The sequence below is a fragment of the Dipodomys spectabilis genome, unplaced genomic scaffold, assembly GCF_019054845.1.
Source record: "Dipodomys spectabilis isolate Male_0828 unplaced genomic scaffold, ASM1905484v1 ptg000082l, whole genome shotgun sequence".
In the NCBI taxonomy this organism is placed as follows: domain Eukaryota; kingdom Metazoa; phylum Chordata; class Mammalia; order Rodentia; family Heteromyidae; genus Dipodomys; species Dipodomys spectabilis.
The window spans coordinates 1,103,750-1,128,910 of NW_024870759.1; the positions used below are offsets into that span (position 1 = coordinate 1,103,750).

The 25,161-nt window shown below is 38.8% G+C and overlaps 1 protein-coding gene across 3 annotated transcripts in view; it reads right to left on the minus strand.

Moving 5' to 3' along the window:
- Positions 1-25,161, minus strand: part of Med14 (mediator complex subunit 14) — a 96,687-nt gene that overhangs the window by 66,506 nt on the left and 5,020 nt on the right. For all 3 annotated transcript variants that reach the window (XM_042683607.1, XM_042683606.1, XM_042683608.1), the window contains exons 2-10: positions 22,889-22,915; positions 19,427-19,532; positions 16,062-16,235; positions 14,879-15,008; positions 12,337-12,465; positions 11,940-12,047; positions 11,133-11,265; positions 8,291-8,441; positions 4,729-4,840 (exon numbers count right to left, since the gene is read on the minus strand). In XM_042683607.1, coding sequence (XP_042539541.1) covers positions 4,729-4,840; positions 8,291-8,441; positions 11,133-11,265; positions 11,940-12,047; positions 12,337-12,465; positions 14,879-15,008; positions 16,062-16,235; positions 19,427-19,532; positions 22,889-22,915 — 1,070 coding nt within the window. The remainder of the gene's footprint in view (positions 1-4,728; positions 4,841-8,290; positions 8,442-11,132; positions 11,266-11,939; positions 12,048-12,336; positions 12,466-14,878; positions 15,009-16,061; positions 16,236-19,426; positions 19,533-22,888; positions 22,916-25,161) is intronic.

Below are 25,161 nucleotides of genomic sequence, written 5' to 3' on the forward strand. Positions count from 1 at the left end.
CCATATCGATATGTTACCTCTAGTGCCTTGCACTGTCTATTTTGATCTCTCCAAAATGCTGTGCTTCCTCTCCCCTGAGCCATTTCCACCCACATAAAACCATACAGCTATCTAGGCTTCCAAAACCTGCAGCTATGCATTCTCCCAGCCATCTCTTGAAATGCTCCAACCTCTAAGTTACTCATTCCTCGGGTTATTCTGGTTATGAGGTAGGAGAAATACCCCTCATTTAAGGGCAATCACATTAAGGGATTCTACAAACAAACTATATATAGTCCCTGGTCTCAGGAAAAGATGTTTTGGGGGTTTTGGGTTTTTGTTTGTTTGTTTGTTTGCTGGTACCAGGACTTGAACTGAGGACCTTGAGCTCTTGCTCAGCTTTTGTGCTCAAGGCTGGTATTCTACCACTTAAGCTGTATCTCCAATCCAGCTTAATTGGAGATAGTCTTAGACTTTTCTGCCCCCTCTGGCTTTTGAACTTTGACTCTCAGGTCTCAGCCTCCTGAGTAGCTAAGATTACAGGTGTGAGACACTAGTGCCTAGCTTCAGGAAAGGATCTTACTAAAGCATACTTTGCCACCACAAAAGGCTTCAAATACGACTACCTGAAGAGTAAAGATTCACAAATATAAAATTTAAGAACAAACAATACCGTAAAATGGTGAATAACAGACTATTTTATCAGTCCTTATTTTCTGGAATGCTTCAATTAAGGTAGGACTGGGGACCAACTCTACATGAAAGCTTCTCCTTTACTTCCTAATTAATCAAAGTCCCCCAAACACATTGCTCAACAACCCAAGGCTTGATACCATTGCTATAGCACACTGGTATAGAATTAAGAGATGAAGGGGCTCAAAGCATATAAATAAGTTTTACATGCATTGAAAAGTACATAGCTGAACTCAGGATTCTCTGGCCACTCAGGCAACAATATCGTTACAAAATGCTGCTAAAGCTGGGTGCCAGTAGCTCACGCCTATAATCCTAGCTACTCAGGAGGCTGAGATCTAAGGCTTGTGATTCAAAGCCAGCCCAGGAAGGAAAGTCCAATAAGACTCAAGTAAACTAGAACCTATCAAAAGATCATAAACCTCTTTTTGTCTGGAATCTCAACAAATTAAGTTTTAGAATTTTGATATTTGAAGAATTAAAAATACAAAACATCAAGCTAGGCACCGGTGGCTCACGTCTGTAATCCTAGATCATGGTTCAAAGCCAGCCCGGGCAGGAAAGTCCTTGAAGACTCATCTCCAATTAACCACCAGAAAACCAGAAGTGGCGTTGTGGCTCAAGTGCTAGAGCACTTGCCTTGAGCTGAAGAGCTCAGGGACAGCACCCAAACCGAGAGTTCAAGCCTCACAACTGACCCCCCCCCAAAAAAAAAATCAGAAAAATTGGGGCTGGGAAGTTGGCTCAGTGGCAGAGCGCTTGCCTTGCATGCATGAGGCCCTGGGTTCGATTCCTCAGCACCACATAAGCAAAAAGAAAAAAAGCCGGAAGTGGCGCTGTGGCTCAAGTGGTAGAGCGCTAGCCTTGAGCTGAAGAGCTGAGGGACAGCACCCAGGCCCAGAGTTCAGGCCCCACGACCGGACCCAAAAAAATAAAATAAAAAAAGATCAGAAAAATTAAGACTGAAAAATGTTTCAAGGCTTTAGAACAAAAGGGGAGTTTTGCAACAAGAGTGACAAAATAAAAATGGGGGAAATGATCTTTCACAAATGTTCCTGGGACAACTCCATATTTCCTTCAAAAGAATGCTGTTGGACTCTTATCTCAGACCATACACAAAAATTAATTCCAAAACTGAGCTAAATGAAACTCCTAAGACATAGGTCTGCATGACCTCAGGTTTAGTATATAATTTTTAATAGTATGTATTAGCTGTACAAGGGTTTCATTGTGACATTTCCATACATATACAAATGTATTAAATCAATCTCCTGCCCTCAACATCTTTTCTTACTTTCTTCCTCCTTTCTTGAAACAGTTTCAACAAGTTTCATTGTTCTATTTTCATACATGGGAACACAAACTACCTCAACCAAATTCATTCTCTTTTGTATCCTTTGTTAGTGCAACAGAGTCTGATTCCTTATTAATTTTCTTTTAAATGTGTGGCAAAATTGCACCAAGGATGAGGAAAATGATGCAACTTGTGGGCAAGGATAAGAAGGGGAATCTGGGGAAAAGTGAAGGAAGGGGCATCATTGTCCATAAAGAATTGTACTCATTACCTGACTTATGAAGTGGTAACCCCTTTGTACATATTAATAACAGCAATAAGATTATATTTTTTAAAAGTTGCACTAAGAGCCGGGCACTGGTGGCTCATGCCAGTAATTCTAACTATACAGGAGACTGAGATCTGAGGATTGCAGTTTGAAGCCAGCCCAGGCAGAAAAGTCCCCTTGAGACTCTTAATCTTCAATAAACTACTCAAAAAAGCTGGAAGTGGTGCTATGGCTCAAGTGGTAGAGTGCTAGCCTTGAGCACAAAGAGGCTCAGGGACAGCACCCAAGCCAACTTCAAGCTCCAGGACAGGCCAAAAAAAAAAAAATTGCACTATGGGCCTAGGAAATAAATTCTAAAGTATGCTACCAAATGTACATGCAACAATAAAAAATAGATTAAGCTGATCAACATTATAACAAAAAAATGTCTATCTGCAAATGATACCATAAAATGAAAAGACAATTGAAAAGAAAGGAAAGCAAGCAAGCAAGCAAGCAAGCAAGCTAGCTCGGTGCCAGTGGCTCATAGCAGAGTGTGATCTGAGGATCAATGTTCCAAGCTGGCAGGGGCAAGAATGTCTGTGAGACTTCTCTCCACTAAACTACCAAAAATGCCCAAAGTGGAGCTTTGGTCAAGTAGTAGAATGCTAGCCTTGAGCAAAGAAAGCTCAGGGACAGCACCTAGGCTCTGAGTTCAAGCCCCAGGACCAGCACCAAAAAAAAAGGGAGGGTGGAATTCTTGCAAATCATGACATGTCGAGAGATTTTTATCCAGAACACATAAAGAACTCTTACAATTCACACACACAAAAAAACAAAAAACAATTAAGTCAGGCACTGGTGGTTCATGCCTATAATCCTATCTTTGCAGGAAGCTGAGATCTAGGATCCAGGTTCAGAGCCAGCCTAAGTAGGAAAGTCTGTGAGACTCTTATCTCCAGTTAACTACCAAAAAGCTAGAAGTGTAGCTGTGGCTAAAGTGGCAGAGTGCTAGTCTTTGGCAAAAAAGCCCAGAGACAGTGCCCAGGCCCTGAGTTCAAGCCCCAGGATCTGCACCAATAAATAAATAAATAAATAAATAAATAAATAAATAAATAAATAAATAAATAAGATTACTAAATGCTGACAATTAGTGGAAATTTCTCCACCAAAAAATAGACTTACATAATAATACATTCACCGTATTTCTAGCAAAAATTTATTTTAAGGCTCAAGACTCATATTTGCATTTTTATTAAACTATTCTTCCTTTTAATCTCTTTAAAAACTTCAGTTAATCCTCTGGCTTGTCTTAGACCCTCTTTTTCATCTCCTTTTCACTTTCCTTGAATGAACATGTATTTTTTGACACAAAATAATGTATGATGTGACATTTTGATACACTGTATAATGAGCAAGTCAGGATCAAACATTTTACCTTCTTCCTGATAAGAACATTCAAAAACCTCTTAGCTTTTTTTTTTTTTTTGCTTTAGCTGACTAGAGGTAACTACAATGTATCAGTTCCTGAGGTACAATACGTCTACAATGTATCATAGCTAGAAATTTATAATACATTGTAGTTAACTCTAGTTGGTTTACTTTGTAACAGAACAGAACTTATCTGAATGAAAATACATTGTAAATTTTTCTGAATTCCTGCCTTTTCTTCAGTGTTTTTATCTACTTTTCTCAAAGTAGCTTTAATCCAGGGTTACTAGTATATACCTAAGAAGCTGCTTTTCTTTAAGAATAATGGAGTGGGGGTATGTAATGATGACAAGCAGTATATTATGCTACTAGCATCCTATTTTTAAGGCACTTCACCTACTGCATCTCTATTAAACTCTGCACTTTGGATACCAGGTATGGTCAAAAGCAAGTGTAAGAACTGACTGTGTTGATACACAATGTGTATTCCTAGCACAGGGGTGGCTGAGGTAGGAGAATCACAAGTTTGAGTCCAGCCTTGGCTACACAGTAAAACCCCCATATTCAAGAGGGAAAAAAAAAGAAATTAGAGATAGTAAATATATTTGTCACATAGAATTAAAGGGTTTGCTTTTAAATGAGTCTTAAAGCTCTTTGACTGGGTAATTATACTTGGAAGAATTTTCACTATGTATTGATATCTATGTATCTTATTTTGAAACTTAATACATTAACATTCCAAATTTCATTTTTAAAGACAAGAAATGAATTTTGCTTTGCTCAGTCATATTTTATAAACATAAATATTTGCAATGTTGCTTTATCACTACAAAAAGGTTAAAAGAATATGACTCATGTTAAAATATTTCCATTTCGATACGAACAAAGTTTTAAGGAGAGATGATAGGCAAACATTTAAAAAATGAGGCAAAGCTAAATAAAAAATAATAATGGAAATATTAACACAAATGTGGTAGATTACAAATTAAAATTCAGAAATGTTCATCCTCCACAATAAGTATATCAAGAACAAAAAGTGATATTAAAAAAGACACTTGAAGTAATGTCAATTTGAAACACCTACAGTTTTCATTCCCATTGAAGCCTCTAAGAATAGTCTTCAGTTCTTGGAGTTTCTGGTGAGCTCTTGCATGGACACTGTCAATCAGAAGTTTTTCTATTGATAAGTGGTCAATCTGCAAAAACAAAAACAACAAAATCATATGTATAACTGAAATGTTTCTTTAAAAGCCTGAGAGCAGGTAGTACTATTCTTTCAGAATTTCCTCTCTGAATCACACTGGTTAGCGTAAGTAAATTTAGATAAAGTTAAAATTGAACTTATACTTAGTTTAAAAATACTTTGTATGATGCTAAAAGCTCAACACATACACACACACACACACACACATATATATACATACAAATATTTTCAGACATGATGGGTTTTTTCTTGTTTTGTTTTTTGTTTTTTAACTCAGGGCAGTCAACCTACCACTGAGCCATGCCTCCAGCCCTTTTCTACACTGGTTCTTTTTGAGATAAGATTCTAGCTTCCTGCCTAGGCCTATACCTAGTCCATGACTTATTTTAAGCCTCCCTTCTATATCTGGACTGACAGATACATGTTACCTGACCAGCTTTTTCTGTTGAGAAAGTCTCATGGACTCTTCTGCCCAGGCTGGCCTTGAACCATGATCTTCCTATTCTCAGCCTTGGGGCTGGGAAGGTGGCTCAGTGGTAGAGCGCTTGCCTTGCATGCAAGAGGCCCTGGGTTCGATTCCTCAGCACCACATAAGCAGGAAAAAAAAAACCCAGAAGTGGCGCTGTGGCTCAAGTGGTAGAGTGCTAGCCTTGAGCTGAAGAGCTGAGGAACAGCGCCCAGGCCCAGAGTTCAGGCCCCACGACCAAACCCCCCCCCCCAAAAAAAAAGCCTATTCTCAGCCTTCTAAGTAACTCCAATTACAGTTGTAAGGCACTGGAACCAAGCTTATTATTTTCATAATTGTAATTAATGTATTAGGTATTACAGTATTCAAATTCCAGACCTTAAGAATGAAATGGCGGGGGGGCTGGGAAGGTGGCTCAGTGGTATAGCACTTGCCTTGCATGCATGAGGTTCTGGGTTCAATTCCTCAGCACCACATAAGCAAAAAGAAAAAAGCCGAAAGTGGCGCTGTGGCTCAAGTGGTAGAGCACTAGCCTTGAGCTAAAGAGCTGAGGGACAACACCCAGGCCCAGAGTTCAGGCCCCACTATTGGACCCAAAAAAAAAAAAAGAATGAGGGTCTGGGAAGGTGGCTCAGTGGTAGAGTGCTTGCCTTGCATGCATGAGGCCCTAGGTTCGATTCCTCAGCACCACATAAGCAAAAAGAAAAAAGTCAGAAGTGGTGCTGTGGCTCAAGTGGTAGAGCGCTATCCTTGAGCTGAAGAGCTCAGGGAGAGCGCCCAGGCCCAGAGTTCAGGCCCCACGACCGGACCCAAAAACAAAACAAAACAAAACAAAACAAAACAATGAGACGGTAGCTATGTGCCAGTGGTTCATGCCGGTAATCCTAGCAACTCAGGATGCTGAGATATAAGGATAGCAGTTCGAAGCCAGCCCAGTCAGGAAAGTCTTTCAGACTCTTATCTCGAATTAACCACCAAAAAAAAAGCCAGAAGTGGAGCTGTGGCTCAAATGGTAGAAACTTATGAATACAAGCTCAGGGACAGTGCCTAGGCCCTGAATTCAAGACCTAGGATTGGTACAAAAAAAAAACCAACAACATGGCAGTCTGAAATAAACTACAAACTATGAAATGAGTTTGGGGCATAGCTCAGTGGAAGAGTACATGCTGAGCATGTATAAGAACTTAAATTCAATTCTCAGTACTACTCCACTCTAACTGAAGAACACCTTAGAAACTGGAGGCATGGTTCAAGTGGTAGAGCATCAGCAGAGTAAAAAGGCCTAAAGAGAGTGTAAAGCCCTCCAGTTCAAGCCCCTTTACTGGCATTTTAAAAAAGAAAAAGAGCTACACACCAGTGGCTGATAGCTGTAATCCTAGCTACTCAGAAGGATGAGATTGGAGGGTTGCAGTTTGAAGCCAGCCTGCACAGAAAAGTCTGTAAGACTTTTTTGAAAATCCACAACTAAAATTTATTAACTGAACCAAATTAATTAGTTCAGTAATTTTTGCTACATTTTTAGTAAATTATTGATCCTTTTTTTGTTAGTTATGGGGCTTGAACTCAGGGCCTAGGTGATGTCACTGAAATTTTTTAAATATGTTTTTTATTGTAAAAATAGTGTACAGAGGGGTTAGTTACATGAGTAAAGTAATAAGTACATTTCCTATCAAAGTAATAAGTACATTTCCTATGGAGCACTGTTACCTCCTCCTTTGTTTATCCCCTACCATCCCTTCCTGCCCTATCTCCCCAACTCCTCCCTCCCCCCCCAAGTTGTAAAAATCATTTTCAACTCATATGACCATATAAGATGATGTTAAGTGAAATGAACCCCAAGATAGGGACATAACTGTTTGTTTTCTTTCTTGCTATTGTTTTTAACGTATTTAAAATGTACTATGTGATTTTTTTTGTTTCTTTTGTATGTTCTTCCCCCACAGTATAACCTCTGTTTTCACTGTGTTTGATGTCAATGCCCTGCATCTTGTATATATACATTTCTCTAATTTGGGGAGGGGAAGGGAAATAACAAAATGCTGAAATAAGGATATATGTTTACCCATTGTAACAAGATGTACAAGACACTATGTTGAAAAAGTCTGTAAGACTCTTATCTCCAATTAACTAACAAAAGAAATTCCACAAGTGCAGCTGTTGTTCAAGTGGTAGAGCAAGGAAACTCAGAGATAGCACCCAGGCCCAGAGGTCAAGCCCTGGGACCTGCGTACACATGCACACACGTGCACACACACACATACACAATATCTTAAAAAATATGTGACAGTATTTTAGGTGTTAAAAAATTAGAAGTAGCCAGGTGCTGGTGGCTCACACCTGTAAGTAATCCTAGGTACTCAGGAGGCTGAGATCTGAGGATCACAGTTCTAAGGCAGCCCAGGCAAGAAAGTTCACATGAGACTCTTATTTCCAATTAACCACCAGAAAACCAGAAGTGGCACAGTGGCTCAGGTGATAGAATGCTCACCTTGAGCTGAAGAGCTCAGGGACAGCACCCAGGCCCAGAGTTCAAGCTCCACAACTGACCAAAAACAAAAACAAACAAACAAACAAAAAACCAGAAGTATAACAGTGACTTAAAACAAGTTTCACAAAGAGTTTCAGAAATTATGTATTTTAAGAAAGATGCTAGCCAGACACTGGTGGCTCATGCCTATAGTCCTAGCTACTCAAGAGGCTGAGATCTGAGGATCGTGGTTCAAAGCCAGCCAGGACAGGAAAGTCCATGAGACTCTTATTTCCAATAAACCACCAGAAAACTGGAAGTGGCACTGTAGCTCAAGTGGTAGACTACTTGCCTTGAGCTGAAGAGCTAAGGGACAGGTCCAAGCCCAGAGCTCAAGCCCCACAACCAACAACAATAACAAAAAGAAAGAAACCTGCTAAGTTTAAATATAAATGTTAAGTTATATTCATTTAATCAAACCAAAATTAAAAAATATTGAGATCTTTTACCTTCATGGCTCTTTCTACTAATTTGGAATCCGAAGCTGGCAAAGGAGGATCATGAAAAATCTGTAAAGGCTTGGAGACATCATTCTCATCAATTTTAATTATAACTTTGTGAACGGATGCTATTCCTATTTTTTTCCCAAGAACCTGTTGACTAAAGAGAAAAAGATCTATTAGCAATGTTTTTCAATACAACCTGTTAACTTTTGCAATAAAGACAATCTATTGTGATTTTTAGCTGAAGTCTGGAGCATGGCAGGCTTTCAATGTTCTGTAATCCAATTATTCTGTAATCCAATACAAAACGTGATTTGTATATTTTTAAAGATGCAATTTAAAGAACTCTTAGGGCTGGGAAGGTGGCTCAGTGGTAGAGTGCTTGCCTTGCATGCATGAGGCCCTGGGTTCAATTCTTCAGCACCACATAAGCAGAAAAAGCCAGAAGTGGCGCTGTGGCTTAAGTGGTCAAGTGCTAGCCTTGAGCTGAAGAGCTGAGGGACAGCACCCAGGCCCAGAGTTCAGGCCCCACGACTGACCAAAAAAAAAAAAAAAAAGAACTCTTAAACCTGTCTTCTAAGTGGTACCTATTCATCTGATTTACAAAAATTAGGAATCGGGGCTGGGAAGGTGGCTCAGTGGTAGAGTGCTTGCTTGCATGCCTGAGGCCCTGGGTTCGATTCCTCAGCACCACATAAGCAAAAAGAAAAAAGCCAGAAGTGGCGCTGTGGCTCAAGTGATAGAGCTAGCCTTGAGCTGAAGAGCTGAGAGGGACAACGCCCAGGCCCAGAGTTCAAGCCCTATGACCGGACCCCCCCCCCCAAAAAAATTAGGAATCAAGTTCAAACATTCAAGCATTCTCTAATGCAGAGTCTGATTTTGATTTTCTTAAAAACAAAGTTTTGTTTATAATGGAATTAGGGTTTGAATTTGGGACCTCAATATTTCTGGGCTGGCCTTCTACCACTTGAGCCTCACTTCCAGCTCTGCTTTTTGCTGTTGTGGGTTTTTTTTGGGGGGGGGGTCAGTTGTGGGGCCTGAACTCTGAGTCTGGGCGCTGTCCCTCAGCTCTTCAGCTCAAGGCTAGCGCTCTACCACTTGAGCCATAGCGCCACTTCTGGTTTTCTGGTTTTTTTTTGTTTTGTTTTGTTTTTTCTGAAGATAGAGTCTCAAGGACTTTCTTGCCCAGGCTGGCTTTGAACCACGATCCTTAGATCTCAGCCTCCTGAGTAGCTAGGATTATAGGTGTGAGCCACTAGTGCCAGCCAATACTAAGTTTTAAAAGGTATAATTCACTCCTGTAATCCTAGCTACTCAGGAGGTTGAGATCTGTGGATTGCCAGTTCAAAGCCAGCCCGGGCAGGAAAAGACCATGAGACTCTTATTACCAATAAACTACCAAAAAAGCTGGAAATGGAATTGTAGCTCAAGTGGAGGAAAGCTAGCCTTTAGCAAAAGAAGCTCAGGGATAGCACCTAGGCCATGAGTTGAAACCTCTGGACTACCACAAAAGGAAAAAGTATAATTCAAAATGGAAAACTATCATTGTTAGTCCAATGAGCTCCCTTCCCATAACTTAGCACTCTCCTTCCCCTTTCCACAGCTTGGCATGCTCTCTTCCTCTCAGGGATAGCACCTAGGCCATGAGTTCAAACCCCTGTATTACCACAAAAGAAAAAAGTATAATTCAAAATGGAAAACTATCATTGTTAGCCCAATGAGCTCCCTTCCCACAACTTAGCACTCTCCTTCCCCTTTCCACAGCTTGGCATGCTCTCCTCCTAGACAACACTAGGCCCATGTAATAAAGGCAGTAAACAATCGGCCTCCAACCCCCTTTACCTTGGGATGGCACCTCTCTCAGGCAGCTGCCACCAAATAGGACAGTAAGAACCCCTTAGAGTGACCTTCAGGTCTGGGCAGCTGCAGGGCCCCTTATCTACTGTTTGCAAGCAGCCATAAATCCTAGTCCATCATGATGAAGCCCCTGGCCCTCACGTCCACACCAGGGTCTCCATCTCCTCGTCCCTTCTAGCCCCTCTTAAACCTCCTAGGTTATAAAGGTCACCTCAGACAATAGCTGGCACTTATTCTCCCTTCTCCCTTGTGAGAAGGGGTCTTGTCAGCCCCTTTCCTGGCAATAAACCCTTTTTTGTTCTCTGTACTTGGATGCCTGTATGGTTTCCTAGCGAAGTCTAACAATCATAAACAAGCATATTTTAAATATGATACTCTAAAATATGATACTAAAATGATACTCTAAAATACTACCCTGAATATACTCAGTCTCATCTGATCTTGGAAGCTAAATAGAATCCAGTCCAGTCTGATTAGTACTTGGATGGGAGACCACCTGGAAGTACTAGATACTATAGGGTTTTGGCCCAATTTCCTCCTTCACTGCCTGTTCTTTGCTCCATGCCAACCTCTAGCCCTGCCCTCTTGAACTCTGAGCAACATCTCTCCTTTCCTCTCACCCCTTCCACCATTCCTTCAGTCCTCCACAAGATGGTGGAGCAAAACTTTAAAAACAATCAGTACAAACAGATTAAATATCTACAAAAGTAAAACACATAACACACTAAGAAGCATGTTAATTATGGATGTTCTATGTAGTTGGTTACATATAAGTATATTACCACAGGCATGTAGCTACTGATATATATTAAATCAGATGTATAAGAAAACAAAGACAGGAAGTGGCGCTGTGGCTCAAGTGGTAGAGCGATAGCCTTGAGCTGAAAAGCTCAGGGACAGCACCCAGGCCCAGAGTTCAAGCCCCACGACCAAAGGGGAAAAAAAGAAAACAAAGATATAATGTGAACCTACCAGAACCAATTTTACTTACTTCCAAACTGAGAGGGAAAGGCATTTTCCAGCATGATACCTTTCTACCTGTACAAGGTCTCCCCATCGTTCTCGGATTAACATTAGACTCTGAGAATGTAACACTTCTAATTGAAGTGACAAGCAGAAAGAATCTAATTGATCTTGTTAAGCAAATCTAATAAAATATGTTGTTTCAACAGCCAAACAAGTATAGGCAAACTTCACTTAACAAAGGATATATTTGCAAAATGCTGGCTATAGGGGAATTTTCTCAAATACTACTCTAATGACCCATCCTAAAAAAGGTAAATTTTGTGGTTTTATTGAATCATATTTCTCCAGTGACTCACCATAAAAAGTTGTAACACTTGTGGTATAATTTCAGAGAAAAAGGTTTATATTTAATCTTGAACCAATGTAAACAAAACATAAGGCCTAAGTCGGTAGTTTAGAAAACATATTTTGACCACCTAGTAGTTTTCCCAAAATAGTAGTTTATGGGGGAGACAGGGTCTCACTATGTAGCCCAAGCTGACCTGAAATTCATGATCCTTCCCCTCAGCTTCCTGAGTTTTGGAATTATAGGTATGTGCCACTTCACCCGGCAAACCATTTCTAACTAATATCTTGGGGGTGTGCCTACAAAGTCAATGGGAAAATTGTAAATATTTCTTATTACAAATCTATCACTGCTCATCACTCTGGTGGTTCCCCAAACCTACTTCTACTGAAAATTGAGTAGAGATCACCACAAAGGATAAATGGAAAATAAAGTGAGAGGAAGATAAAATCCGTACAATACACATGTCAAATTTCAGAAGGATACGTAGGCAATTGTACATGTCCTGAAGAGGTTTCTCATCAGCAAAGAGCCGAGACTGCACTAGCTGATGGATAAAGTTGATTTGCATACTATGAACCAGAGCTCGCCCATCTTCCATTGGCAGGAGAAAAGAAGACAATTAATTAGAAAGGTGTACAGGTTGTGCCAACTAGGCAAGTATAGATTAATAAAGAATTTAAAATAAGAACTAAAATTACATACAAAGTCTAGAGAAACACATGCTGAGGAAAATAAGACTTTTATAGTGAGTAGATGGTTATCATTATAAAAATTTGGATGCATTTATAATAAATAGCTGCACAAATTTATTATTTGAAGAATGTTTCAGTATCAAACATTCCATCAATACTGCTGATTTAAATCAGTATTTATGATTTACCTCCTGTTTCCTTATCTTCAACTAGAATTTCTAGCTTGAGAAGACGCCATGGTACATCTGGATCATCTCCCATCACTGTCAAGGTAGCTTCAAATTCTCCTTCAACTCGAAATTTCACACGGCCATTTGCTTTTAGAAGAAGAAATATGTTTACTTTGCTAAAAATTAAGCAGTTTCCTGCTAATCTAGGACCCTGAGACTTGCTTATAAGAAATTTTAAATAGACTTAAAGTTCTTTCAGAAGTATCCAAACAAGGCAGTGGCTCCTGAATAAATAGTAACCAGTATCCAGGTTATTAAGAAACCAAAGATAACTCTTATAACACAAACAGTATTTTCATCAGTCTCTACTCCAAGACACCTTTTCTCCTCCACCCTCAGCTGAACCCACCTACTCTCCAGCTTCAAATACAAGTATTGTATTTTTTGGTACTGAAAAGAGGCTAATTAAGTCACAAATTCAAGCAATGCCAAAATAGGGGAAGAGAGGATCAAAATTTTCATGTTTCTTTGAATAAAATCCCAAAACATTCTTTTTTTTCTTTTTTTCTTTGCCAGTCCTGGAGCTTGAACTCAGGCCTGAGTGCTTTTCTTGAGCTTTTGTGCTCAAAGCTAGCACACTACCACTGCAGCCACAACTCCACTTCTGGCTTTTTTTTGGTCGATTATTGGAGCTAAGAGTCTCATGGACTTTCCTGCTTGAACTGGCTTTGAACTGTGATCTTCAGATCTCAGCCTCCTGTATAGCTAGGATTGCATGCATCAGCCACTGGCTGTCAGCTTTAAGAAAATATTCTTTTAAAAATAAATAAAAAATAAAAAAAATACAAAGAAAATATTCTTTTGCTGTATGTTTTTTATTGTAAAAATACTGTACAAAGGAGTTACAGTTACATGAGTAAGGTAATGAGTACATTTCTTATCAAGCATTGTTACCTCCTCCTTTGTTTTTCCCTACCATCCCTCCCCGCCTAAGTTGTAAAGTTCATTTCAACATAGTGTCTTGTACATCTCATTGTTACAATGGGTCAACTTGTATCCTTATTTCAGCATTTTGTTATTTCCCCTCCCTTCCCCAAATTAGAAAAATGTATATACAAGATGCAAGGCACTGACATCAAATACAGTGAAAACAGGGGTTATATGGTAGGGGAAAAAAATACAAGAGAAACAAAAAAATCACATAGTACATTTTAAATATGTTAAAAACAATTGCAAGAAAGAAAAAAACCACGTGTGTCCCTATGCAAATCAAAACAACATTGAGATTCCACCTCACCCCAGTTAGAATAGCTATAATCAAGAAATCTAATAACAGGCTGGGAAGGTGGCTCAGTGGTAGAGCACTTGCCTTGCATGCATGAGGCCCTGGGTTCGATTCCTCAGCACCACATAAGCAAAAAGAAAAAAAAAGCCAGAAGTGGCACTGTGGCTCAAGTGGTAGCCTTGAGCTGAAGAGCTGAGGGACAGCGCCCAGGCCCAGAGTTCAGACCTCACGACTAGACCCAAAACAAAAACAAAAAAGAAATCTAATAACAACAGATCCTGGAGGGGATGTGGCCAAAAGGGAACCCTACTGCATTGTTGGTAGGAGTGTAAACTTGTTCAACCACTTTGGAAAGTAGTATGGAGGTTCCTCAAAAGACTCCACATAGATCTCCCCTATGGCCCAGCAATCCCACTTTTGGGTATTTACCCAAATGATCACAAACAAGGCTATACTAAAGCTACCAGCACAACTATGTATATCGCAGCATTATTTACCATAGCTAAGATATAGAACCAACCCAGATGCCCCTCAGTAGATGAATGGATTAAGAAAATGTGGTATATATACACAATGGAATTCTATGCCTCCATCAGAAAGAATGACATTGCCCCATTTGTTAGGAAATGGAAAAACTTGGAAAAAATTATATTAAGTGAAGTAAGCCAGGCCCAAAGAAACATAGGTCCCATGGTTTCCCTTATTTGTAATATCTAGTATATGTATGAGTCAAGCAGAAAAGGTCAGATAATGTGATGTCAGGAAAATGAACCCTTAGATGTGTATTTTAATGTTTTTTTCTTTCATGCATGTGTTTCTAACACATTTATAAGATTATCTCTTTGTTGCTTTGTATGTCCCTCCCCCACAGTATAACCCCTGCTTTCACTATATTTGATGTCAGTATAACTTGTGGAGGAGATGGGGAAAAACCAGTCGTTCAAGGATACAGGTGGACCTGTTGCAACAATGAGAAGTACAAGTTGTCATGTCCAAAACGAGCTTTACAACGTTGGCGCGGAGGGGGGGGGGGGGCGGGGGGGGGGGGAAGAAGAAGGATTGGGATTAGGGGGGGAGGGGGGAGGCTGGGAAGGGATGTGAAGGGTAAACAAAGGAGGAGGCTGCAATGCTTGGTAAGAAATGTACGCATTATCCTGCCCATGTAACTGTAACTCCTCTGTACAGTATGTTCACAAATAAAATTAAATTAAATTAAAAAAAAAAAAAAAAAAAAAGAAAATATTCTTTAAAAAAAAACTAGCGTTAGGTACATACCCACAGTAAGATTTGCTAGCTGAGGAGGAAGATCTGTAGTTACAAGTCGATGTCTAAGAATCTGATTAAGCTGATGAAGTGTGGCTTGTTTCTCAATTTTGGTAATTGGGTCTGGAGGAATAATTTTATCCTACAGGAAAATTTAAGTGATGTTTAAATAATGTACAAAGAAGCCTAATTGTCTGTGTTTGTCTTTATATAACATGTTCTTACTCTACCCAACAGTGTCTCAACATTAGAGTGTTTTACAGATTACATCCAACAGTGACCATGCATTATAGTGTCAATAATTCTCTAGTCACCCAGCTCAGACCATGAAACTACTCACTATCTACAACACAATTTCCTTCATGCTCCACTTATAAAATCAATTTAATATCACTAGATGACTTCCCTACTTCTCTTTTTTTTTTTTAAGTACTGGTCCTGGGGTCTGAATGCAGGGCCTGGGCACTGTCCCTGAGCTTTTTTGCTCAAGGCTAGTGTTCTACCACTTGAACCATAGCTCCAAGTCCAGCTTTTTTTTTGGTAGTTAATTGGAGATAAGAGTCTCATGGTCTTTCCTGCCTGGGCTGGCTTAAAACTGTGATCTTTAGATCTCAGCCTCTTACGTAGCTAGAATTATTTCCCTATTTCTTAATAGTACCTCTAATAATTTTGTGGATGTGTGCTAGTATGAACTCAGGACCTGAGCACTAGCTCAACTTTCTTACTCATGGCTAGCACTCTACCACTTGAACCACACCTTCATTTCTGGTTTTTCTGGTGTTTAATTGGAGAAAACAGTTTCATGCACTTTCCTGCCTGAGCTGGCTTCAAACCTCAATCCTCAGATCTCAGCCTCCTGAGTAGCTAATATTACAGACATGAGCCACTGGCACCTGGCCCCAATAAATTTTTAAACACTTCCAAAAAGTAGCTAGTGTGTAGTTAGTTATTTTCACCCTTGAAATGTTAAATTACATTTGTACATGTGCTTCTTCCTACAAAATGGAAAACAAAGATTCATCCATCTTCATACCTATTCACATCTGGTACCAATTTATTTCAAAGAATCATAAATTTATTTGTAGAGAAAAAAGTTATACATGAAGTATTTGTTTTAAAAATACATTTTTCACTAGGTTCCTTAATCCATACCCAAAGTCTTCAAATTTTATGAACACAGGGACAAAGTACTTACCCTAATGCAGGTTGGTAGGCGTGGATAAGAACCAGTAGTAAGTACATCAATGGCATATGGGATGGCAAAACTAGGCAGACGTGCATGGACCAGAGCATCTCTAGCTAATGATGCCAGGCGATCAGCCGTGTCCACAAACAAGATGGCTTGCTGATCTAAAAAGCTTGAGATCATCTTTAAAGTAAAAGATAAATGTATTAAATTACTTGAAAACCATCTTCTTTCTGCATTAAATATAGTTCACTCCATAGTAAATTAATAAAGGTTTTACACAATCATTTAAAAAAACTACAACAAATGCAGCAATGGTACTCACTGGACACTATGTGGAAAATGAACTACACAACTTGTGGGTGGAGGTGGGAGGGAAAAACTGGGACAGAGTGAGGGAAGGGGTGACACTGTCCAAAAGCAAATGTACTCTTTACCTGACTTACATAAGTATAATACCTCTGTATATCACTTTTATAATAACTATTAAAAATAAAAATTAAATTTTAAAAAAGGAAAAAAAACTTGACAGTAACTTGAGGAAATATACTTAATGCACGTATATTTGACATTAAAATAACAATTTTCTTCCACTTTAATGAAAAGTTTTTCAAGTCATTTCTCTATCCTTAACATTACATACATACTCCAGGAAATGGAAACAAGGTTTTTTTTCTTTGTTGCTGTTTTTGTTTTCTTTTCTTTTTGTCTTGTTTGTTCATTTATCTGTCTTTGGGAGGGTAAGAGGAGGCACAGAAATGGAGGGACAAAGTGTGAACAAATGCAGCAGTGGTACTCACTAGAAAAATGAATGATACAACTTGTGGGTGGGGATGGAAGGGAAAAGCTGGGAGAGAGTGAAGGAAGGGGTGACATTGTCCAAAAAGAAATTCACTCATTACCTGACTCATGTAACTGTAACCCCTCTGTATATCATCTTTATAATGAAAATAAAAATTGCAAAAAAATTACATACATAATATCAAAGGTTTCCAACTATAAAAGAGACAACTCCCAATCTCATAAAGTTGTTCTGAATAATAGGAATTGATGCATATAAAATGTTTAGAACAATGCCTAGAACCTAAGAAACAAACATTGCCCACTATGAGATACAAGTGAACATGCTCAATACAAAATTCTTCTGATCCTGTAGTCAATGAGCAAACTAGCCCCTCTGAAACCTTTATCTTCTTTTTTAACTGTATTTTCATTATCTTTAAACTGTTTACAAAGAAGTTGCCATTCAAAAAAGCAGTTTATGAATACAATGCATCTTGATCAATGTTACTCTTTCTAACATTCTTGGCTTCCCCCTCAACCTCCTCAACCCTCCCTTTTCTTAAGAAACTTTTATCTTCTAATCCTATTCTAAGATAATAGGTAGTTTCCTCTCCCACGTCCTTCAATTAGGCTGTTAGTGTCCAACTTAGTGAACACCGCATTGCTCTACATTTTCTTTGTACTTCCAGTTATTTTTTATCTGATTTTCACAACTCTAGTAACTGGATAATTACTATCATCTTCGAGATGGCATAGGTGAAGATACTTGTCTGAAGAAAAACAGCCAATTATGTTTTTTCTCTTAGAGCCAGTATGCAGCTTAGATCAGGAGAAATGCTACTACTTATCATAAGTACACTGGAGCTCTACCCACACTACCAACACTTAATCTCATTAGTAGCCATGACACTACTAACATATTCTCAACTTCTAAACTGTTGTTACTCAAATTCAAGCCATTCTAAGACTTTCATCACTTATGTCACTGAGAAAATGTCAGAACAAAAATCAAGCTCAAAGAGTATCAGGGACCTCCCACCAGTAGGAGGGATATCAAGTCAATTGGAGAGCCAGTTTACTCAATCTTTATTGCTCCACCTTAAACAAGGGTAATTAAATGAGACACTTGCTAAACCTGAAAAACAGTAGCTTCAGCTACATTCCTCTTATTCAGAAGTCTAAAGGATATTTTCTTTTTGAGGTGATAAAAATATTCTAAAATTGATGGTACTGATGAATGTACAAATTTGTGAATATAATAAAAACACTAAGACATTTTAAATAGATGACTTGTATGGTATGTGAATTGTATCAAACTAAAGGTCAGATGAGAGATTATGATCAGACAGTGACCTGATAAAAAAAATGTTTTTTTTTTTTTAAATGTAGCAGGTGTGGTGGCTCACACCTATAATCCTAGCTACTCAGGAGACTGAGTTCTGAGGATCACAGTTGAAAGCCAGTCCAGGCAGGAAAGCCTATGAGATTCTTATCTCCAATTTATTACCAGAAAAACTGGAAGTAGACCTGTGACTCAAAGTGGTAGAGCGCTAGCCTTGAGCAGAAAAGCTCAGGGACAGTGGCCAGGCCCTGAGCTTAAGCCCTAAAAACAACAACAACAAAAATATTTTTTAGTGTGAGCATTACTGTCAAACTTAGACAATGTCTTCACTTCCTGAATTCAACTGACATTTGTTAGAAGTTTTACTTGGCCTTATAGAGTTTAGCCTGGAAAGCTGACCTTAATCCAAGTGGGTAAATAAATGCTTTCATGATTTCAGGACTTTGTTCTTGTTATGATAATTATTCTTTCCAACAGGAATTCCATTCTCATTAGGAATGACTGAACTAAAAGAAGAACCACTCTCTGTGTCTCATGTTTTCATACTATATCACCCTTCCAAAGTTGTGAACTCAATGAGTTGACACAAGTTGCCTATTCATGGTCCAGAGGCACACATCCTTCATCCTAGCTACCTGAGAGGCTGTGATTGGAAAGATCATAGTTCCAGCCCAGCCCAGGCATTGAAGTCCAAGAGACTCCCATCTCCATGAAGTGAAGCTGAAGGAGATGGCAAGAACCTCTCATTCCAGCAAAGTAAAGTCTATAAAGTAGGCAGATGGCAGCTCAGACACAGCTAGGAAGAAAATGGATCTCTACCCTAAAATAACCTGTGAAAAACGGGGCTAGAAGCATACATCAAGTGGTTGAATACCAGCCTATCAAATGTGAGGCCCTGAATTCAAAATTCCAGTACTTCCCCACACCAAAATAAAGAATATGCAAAATTTAAGTGAGTCTTACAAATTTTAAACAATACAGTTTTAAAGACAAACATTTCCTTCCTTTAGTTTCAATCCCATATTTGAAGTATTCTCATGTAATGTCTCCAGATGCTGCCTAATCTCCCTTTTGATCAAACATTCATAAATAAATACTAGGTTTCCACAAAAATAAGCTATAGATTATCATTCAGAAATATAGTTACTACATGTCATAACTTAAATCGGTCAATAAATGTTAAAGCTAAAACTAATAACTACCATTCAAACAGTTATTTTATATAAATTAAAATAAAAAATTAACTCACCGCACATTTTTCCACTTTGCCAGCATCATTAGCCCATTTTACTAAAGCTAATAATCGAACGAAGAGTTGGCGTGTTCGACTAGCAAACTGTACTATTTCTATTTTCCTATAAAATAAAACAATTCTTATTGAACCACTGTATTAGAAAGAATAATTCATAATTTATTCCATGTGAGCTAGAAAAATCAATCTTTACAACTAGAAAAAATAATCTAAAATATCAAGTATAACATTTTGTAAGTCATCTGCATATGCCTTATATTTTATTTCAGACTAATAAATTTAATAGGATGGTTTAGCAATGAATCACATTTTTAAGTTAAGTTTGTACTGTAGTAAAAATTATTCTTAATAAAACACACTAAATTCACGGATATATGGCACTATAGGTTAATGAGTCATAGAGGGGACCATGTGAGGAGTTATAAAATAAAACTGCAGCCGTGCACTGGTGGCTCACACCTGTAATCCTAGCTACTCAGGAGGCTGAGATCTGAGGATCTCAGCCAAGGCAGCCAAGGCAGGAAAGTCCATGAGACTCTTATCTCCAATTAACCACCAGAAAACCAAGAAATGGTGCTGTGGCTCAAGTGTAGAGGGCATGCCTTGAGCTGAAGAGCCCAGGGACAGCACCCAGGCCCAGAGTTCAAGCCCCACAAACAGCAAAAACAAATACCTTCTTTTCTTTTGAGACATATTCTCACTGTATAGCCCAGACTAGCCTTGACAATCCTCCTACCTCAGCTTCTCAAGGATTGAGATTATAGGTATGCAGTACCATGCCTCATTAAAGTATGAATTTCATAGCTGGCATAGTAAGTAACCAATAACTCTTTCAATAAGAGGAATTGAAATATACCTTTACCAAAGCTTGAAACTATGTTCTTTCTACAAAAGCACCCATTTCCCATCTTGCAAAACAGCAAATTTTTAAAAAGTGAATAAATAACTTAACTGTGCAATACTTTTTCATTTAAGCCGCAAGGGTCATGGCTCAAGTAGTGTACTTGTCTAGAAAGCATGAAGCACTGGGTTCAATCCCCAGTATGGCAAAAAAAAAATAAATAAATGATGTAAGTTAGGCTAAAGAAAGCATGTTGAATACCAAAAATAAAAGGTAAAGTAATCTGGGAGATGGTGGCTCACGCTTGTAATCCTAACTACTCAGGAGGTTGAGATGTGAAGATCTCAGTTCAAAGCCAGCCAGGCAGGGCAGGAAAGTTCATTCCTATAATCCTAGCTACTCAGGAGGCTAAGATCTGAGAATCACGATTCAAAGCCAGCCCAGGCAGGATAGTCCATGAGACTCTTAGCTCCAGTTAACCACCAGAAAACCAGAAGTGGCACTGGGCTCAAGTGGTAAAGCACTAACCTTGATCAAAAAAGCTCAGGGACAGGGTGCTGAGTTCAAGCCCCATGACCACCAAAAATCGAAAACAAAAAAAGGTAACACAAAGAGACTGAAGCAGTCGGATTGGTAGTTCAATCTTGTCCCCCAAAATTCAAAAATATCGTAAGATAAAACAATTAAAATGCAAGGTAGAAAATCTATCCAATTCTATGCTATACCCACTTCTATGCTTTTTCTTTCAATACTCATCAGTTGTTTTTTGTTTGTTTGTTTTAGTCTCCTCATAAAGCTTTCAAAATTTGGCTGAAAGAACTCAACTTCCTTGTAGCTACACAACTGATAATTTTATCTTTCAGTGTTTACTTCAAGACACTAGAAAAAAATATAGATAGAACCATGATAGAACTAATAACAAGACTTGGCAGAATACCAATGTCCCTCCAAGTGGAACCTAATCCAATAATTTCAATATGACTTGTCAATGACCCACAGATCCAACCCATATCTCTGCATCTGGCTAATATCACCATGATGCAATACACCAAAGTAAGTTTTTTGCTAAAGTGCATCCTAACTGAAGCCTGCAAACTTAAGCTGCTATCAAGAAAATATGAGGCTCATACACAAACAAAAAGATTTCCTTAAGATTAGCCAACAACATGATTAATGATACTATAAAGAGAAAAATCAAGGGTACAATTACGATTCTTTGCCAATGTCTGTAAATGGTTATGAGAAAACATGCAAAGCATTAAGACTAGACACAGTAGAAATGTTTCATGTATATTAAGATCTGGCAAGCTGGGGTTATAGCTCAGTAGTACAACACTACCAACACCACCCCACACACAAAGGGCAGCCACCTCAGGACTACTACTGAGCCTCAGCACTGTTGCTCTAACTCAACAATAGATTACCAAGGTGAGAAGTCTCCAGTCTTCTACCAAAGCAAGTAAGTCTGTATACGGTTACTTTTGTTTTACAAAATAACTCTACTAAATGAATGGTCTTCTCTGCAAACTATTGCATAACATTGTTTTCAGACATCATATTGTTTGATACAGAAGTCCTAATGTTCCTACCTACCACAGAGAGGACAAAACAAACCTGACTTACATTTCCTTATTTTAAAACCAGCCAGTCAGACCATAACAAGTAAGTTTCAAATGTCTTTTCTACCTCTATCTTTTTGATCTATGTCTAATTCTATCAAAAAGGGAATTTGGGGGTTGGCAGTGGAATATAGTCACTAATGAATGCTATAAACCTCCTTAGTAACTTGGTATTTAAACAAAATAAAGCAACCACAAAGTGTGTGGTCAAAGATATAGTTAAGTAGCTATACTCTCATCATAATTTAAATTTAAACCTCCATCACATGATGTTTGAAATCTAAACTTATCTTATTCCTTTTGTCTATAAAAATATATTAGTGTGTTGTGTTAAGCCCCAAACTCCAACTAAATCAAAATTTTCTCAACTATAAAAACAACAATAGTTAGCTGGGTGCTGATGGCTCACACCTGTAATCCTAGCTACTCAGGAGGCTGAGCTCTGATACTCAGCAGGATAGTCCTTGAGGATAGTCTTATCTACCAAAGAGCCAGAAGTGAGGCTGTAATCTATAGAGCTCTAGCCCTGAGCAAAAAAACTCAGGACAATGCCCTGACTTTTGAGTTCAAACCTCAGAACATGCATCATAAATAAATAAATAAATAAATAGCAGGAGGCAAGTTTCTATTCTCTAAAGATATTAAATAGCATCATTATAACAAGGTAATCAGGCAGCCAATTTTCTAAAGCCAGTCTGCCCTCAATTTCATCCATTATGGGCTTTCCTTTCTACATCTTCCTATCCCTCTCCCAGACTTGACCTGGTCAAGTCTCAATAAAGATTTATAAAATAAAACATCTAGAACTGGTATCATACTCAATTATTGTCAAGGAGGAGAAGACTACATTTCTCTACACTCCTTAAGCACATAATCCTAGTTATTTTTTGGTGGCTGGGGCTAGGCTCCAAACTCAAAGACATACTATTAGTATCCACACCCCATTGTCATACATGGACCTATAAAGAGACAAATTAAGGTTCTGTCTGTCATACTCACCTTTCCACATCAGATTTCCTTGGCAATCTAAAAAGATAAAAAAATTGATTAAACACATATATACGTTCATCAAACTGTGATGTCTTTACTTTGACTCTATAATACCTTTAATGTTTCAGAAAAACTGAGTTAACAGCTAATACAGATTCAAGTTGCTAGCAAGTCTTTGTACTTACAAATGATCAGAAATATGGCTGCAAAGGAAAAACCAAAAAGCATTTCTTTCCATTCAAAATGCTTCAAAAGGTATTACATGAACCTCAAACATTTAAAAAGCCCCAATCTTACATCAGCATGCTATATCATAGAGTAAAAAAAAAAAACATTCTTTAAGATCAAATTGGCCACAGACGTCAGAGTAGTGCTTAGGTGCCAGTTTCCCAGTATCTAATGGATACTCTGGTTGTAGGCAATAATCCTTCCATGTTTTGTTATGGTAGGTCAAACTGGAAGCTAAGCATACACTCAAGGGTTTTATAGTAATTATAATGAGGTTGCATAGTAGCTAAATGAAAGACCTGCATCACTTTAAAGCATTTTGGTTTTTAATTAAACCAGCAAGGTATTGATTTTTTTGTTAGTTCTGTAGTACTGATCTCAGACAACCAATCTCAGCTTCTTTCTTGATAAATTACCCCACCTAACACTCTTGCATGTACTGATGCTCAGAAAGAGCCTAAACTGGGGCTGGGAAGGTGGCTCAGTGGTAGAGCACTTGACTTGCATGCCTGAGGCCCTGGGTTGATTCCCGAGCACCACATAAGCAAAAAGAAAGAAAGCCGGAAGTGGTGCTGTGGCTCAAGTGATAGAGCACTAGCCTTGAGCTGAAAAGCTGAGGGACAGCAGCCAGGCCCAGAGTTCAGGCCCCATGACCGGACCCCAAAAAAAAAAAAAAAGAAAGAGCCTAAACTGCCTACTGAACTGCCACATTCTGTTCATCTCTACCCAGCCAACTACATACTCTTCTCCCACCCATTATGTCACAAGAACAGATGAACTGAAACCATTTCTAATGTAATAGGAGCCGGGCAACAGTGGCTCACACCTGTAATCCTAGCTACTCAGGAAGCTGAGATCTGAGAACCACCATTCAAAGCCAGCCTGGGCAGGAAAGTCTGTGAGACTCTCATCTCCAATTAACCACCAGAAAACCGGAAGTGGTGCTATGACTCAAGTGGTAGAGAGCTCGCCTTTAGCTGAAGAGCTGCAGGACAGTGCCCAGGCCAAGAGTTCAAGCCCCATGACTGAAAAAATAAAGGTATAAGGAAGGGAAACTATTAAAACGTGTCTCATAGTTACTTGCTATTCTCAGAGAAGACAACAGATGGAAATAGATAAAGGCTGGAAGGACCAGCAGACCACAGGGATAAAGCAGAAATTAAGGCCCTATTTTTTTCAATCACAAATAAGGCTGAGCAACAGTGGCTCACAACTGTAACTGTAGCTCCTCAGGAGGCTGAGATCAGAGGCTCATGGTTCAAAGCCAGCCCAGGGAGGAGAGTCCATGAGATTCCATTCTCTAATTAACTACTAAAAAGCTAGAAATAAAGCTGTGGCTCAAAGTGGTATAGCACTATATTAACCTTGAGCACAAAAGCTCCAGGACAGTGTCCAGGCTCTGAGTTCAAGACCCAGGACCAGCATAAAAAACAAAAATCACAAAAAAATAGCCACTTGTACATTCCTCTACATGTAAACATCCTGAGAATACTTGAAAAGGCACATTTTTTGTCCTCCAAGGGAAAGAGGAGAGGTGCAGGGATCCTAGCTAGTCACAAAGCTGCGATCTGAGGAAGTAGTTCAAAGCCAGCCAAGGTAGGAAAGTCCATGAGATGCTTATTTCCAATTAGCTACCAAAATAGCCAGAAATAGAGCTGTGGCTCAAATGGCAGAGCATGAGTTTTGAACACAAAAGGTCAGGACAGCCCTCAAGTCCTGTGTTCAAGCCCCAGGATCCGCACAAATAATAATAATAATAAATAAAGTTCCTAAAATGTTTTAAGATGTGAGCATAGCATAAGGGGGGAAAAAGTCCAAAAGTCTGGGGCCAAAACCAAACCCTGTAAATTACCAAAGCTGTCCTTTCTACCTTCAGTTGTTTGGGGAAAACATCAAATGATGCAGAAAGAAGTACCATGTATCTAAAAACTCTTATAAAGCATACCTAAAACACTGACTCTACATGAATACATTAATTTGGATAGTTTCTGGCTACAGCAAGAAAAAACATAGTAGCCAGGTGCATTGATACTGTGTAATCCCAGCATTTGGGA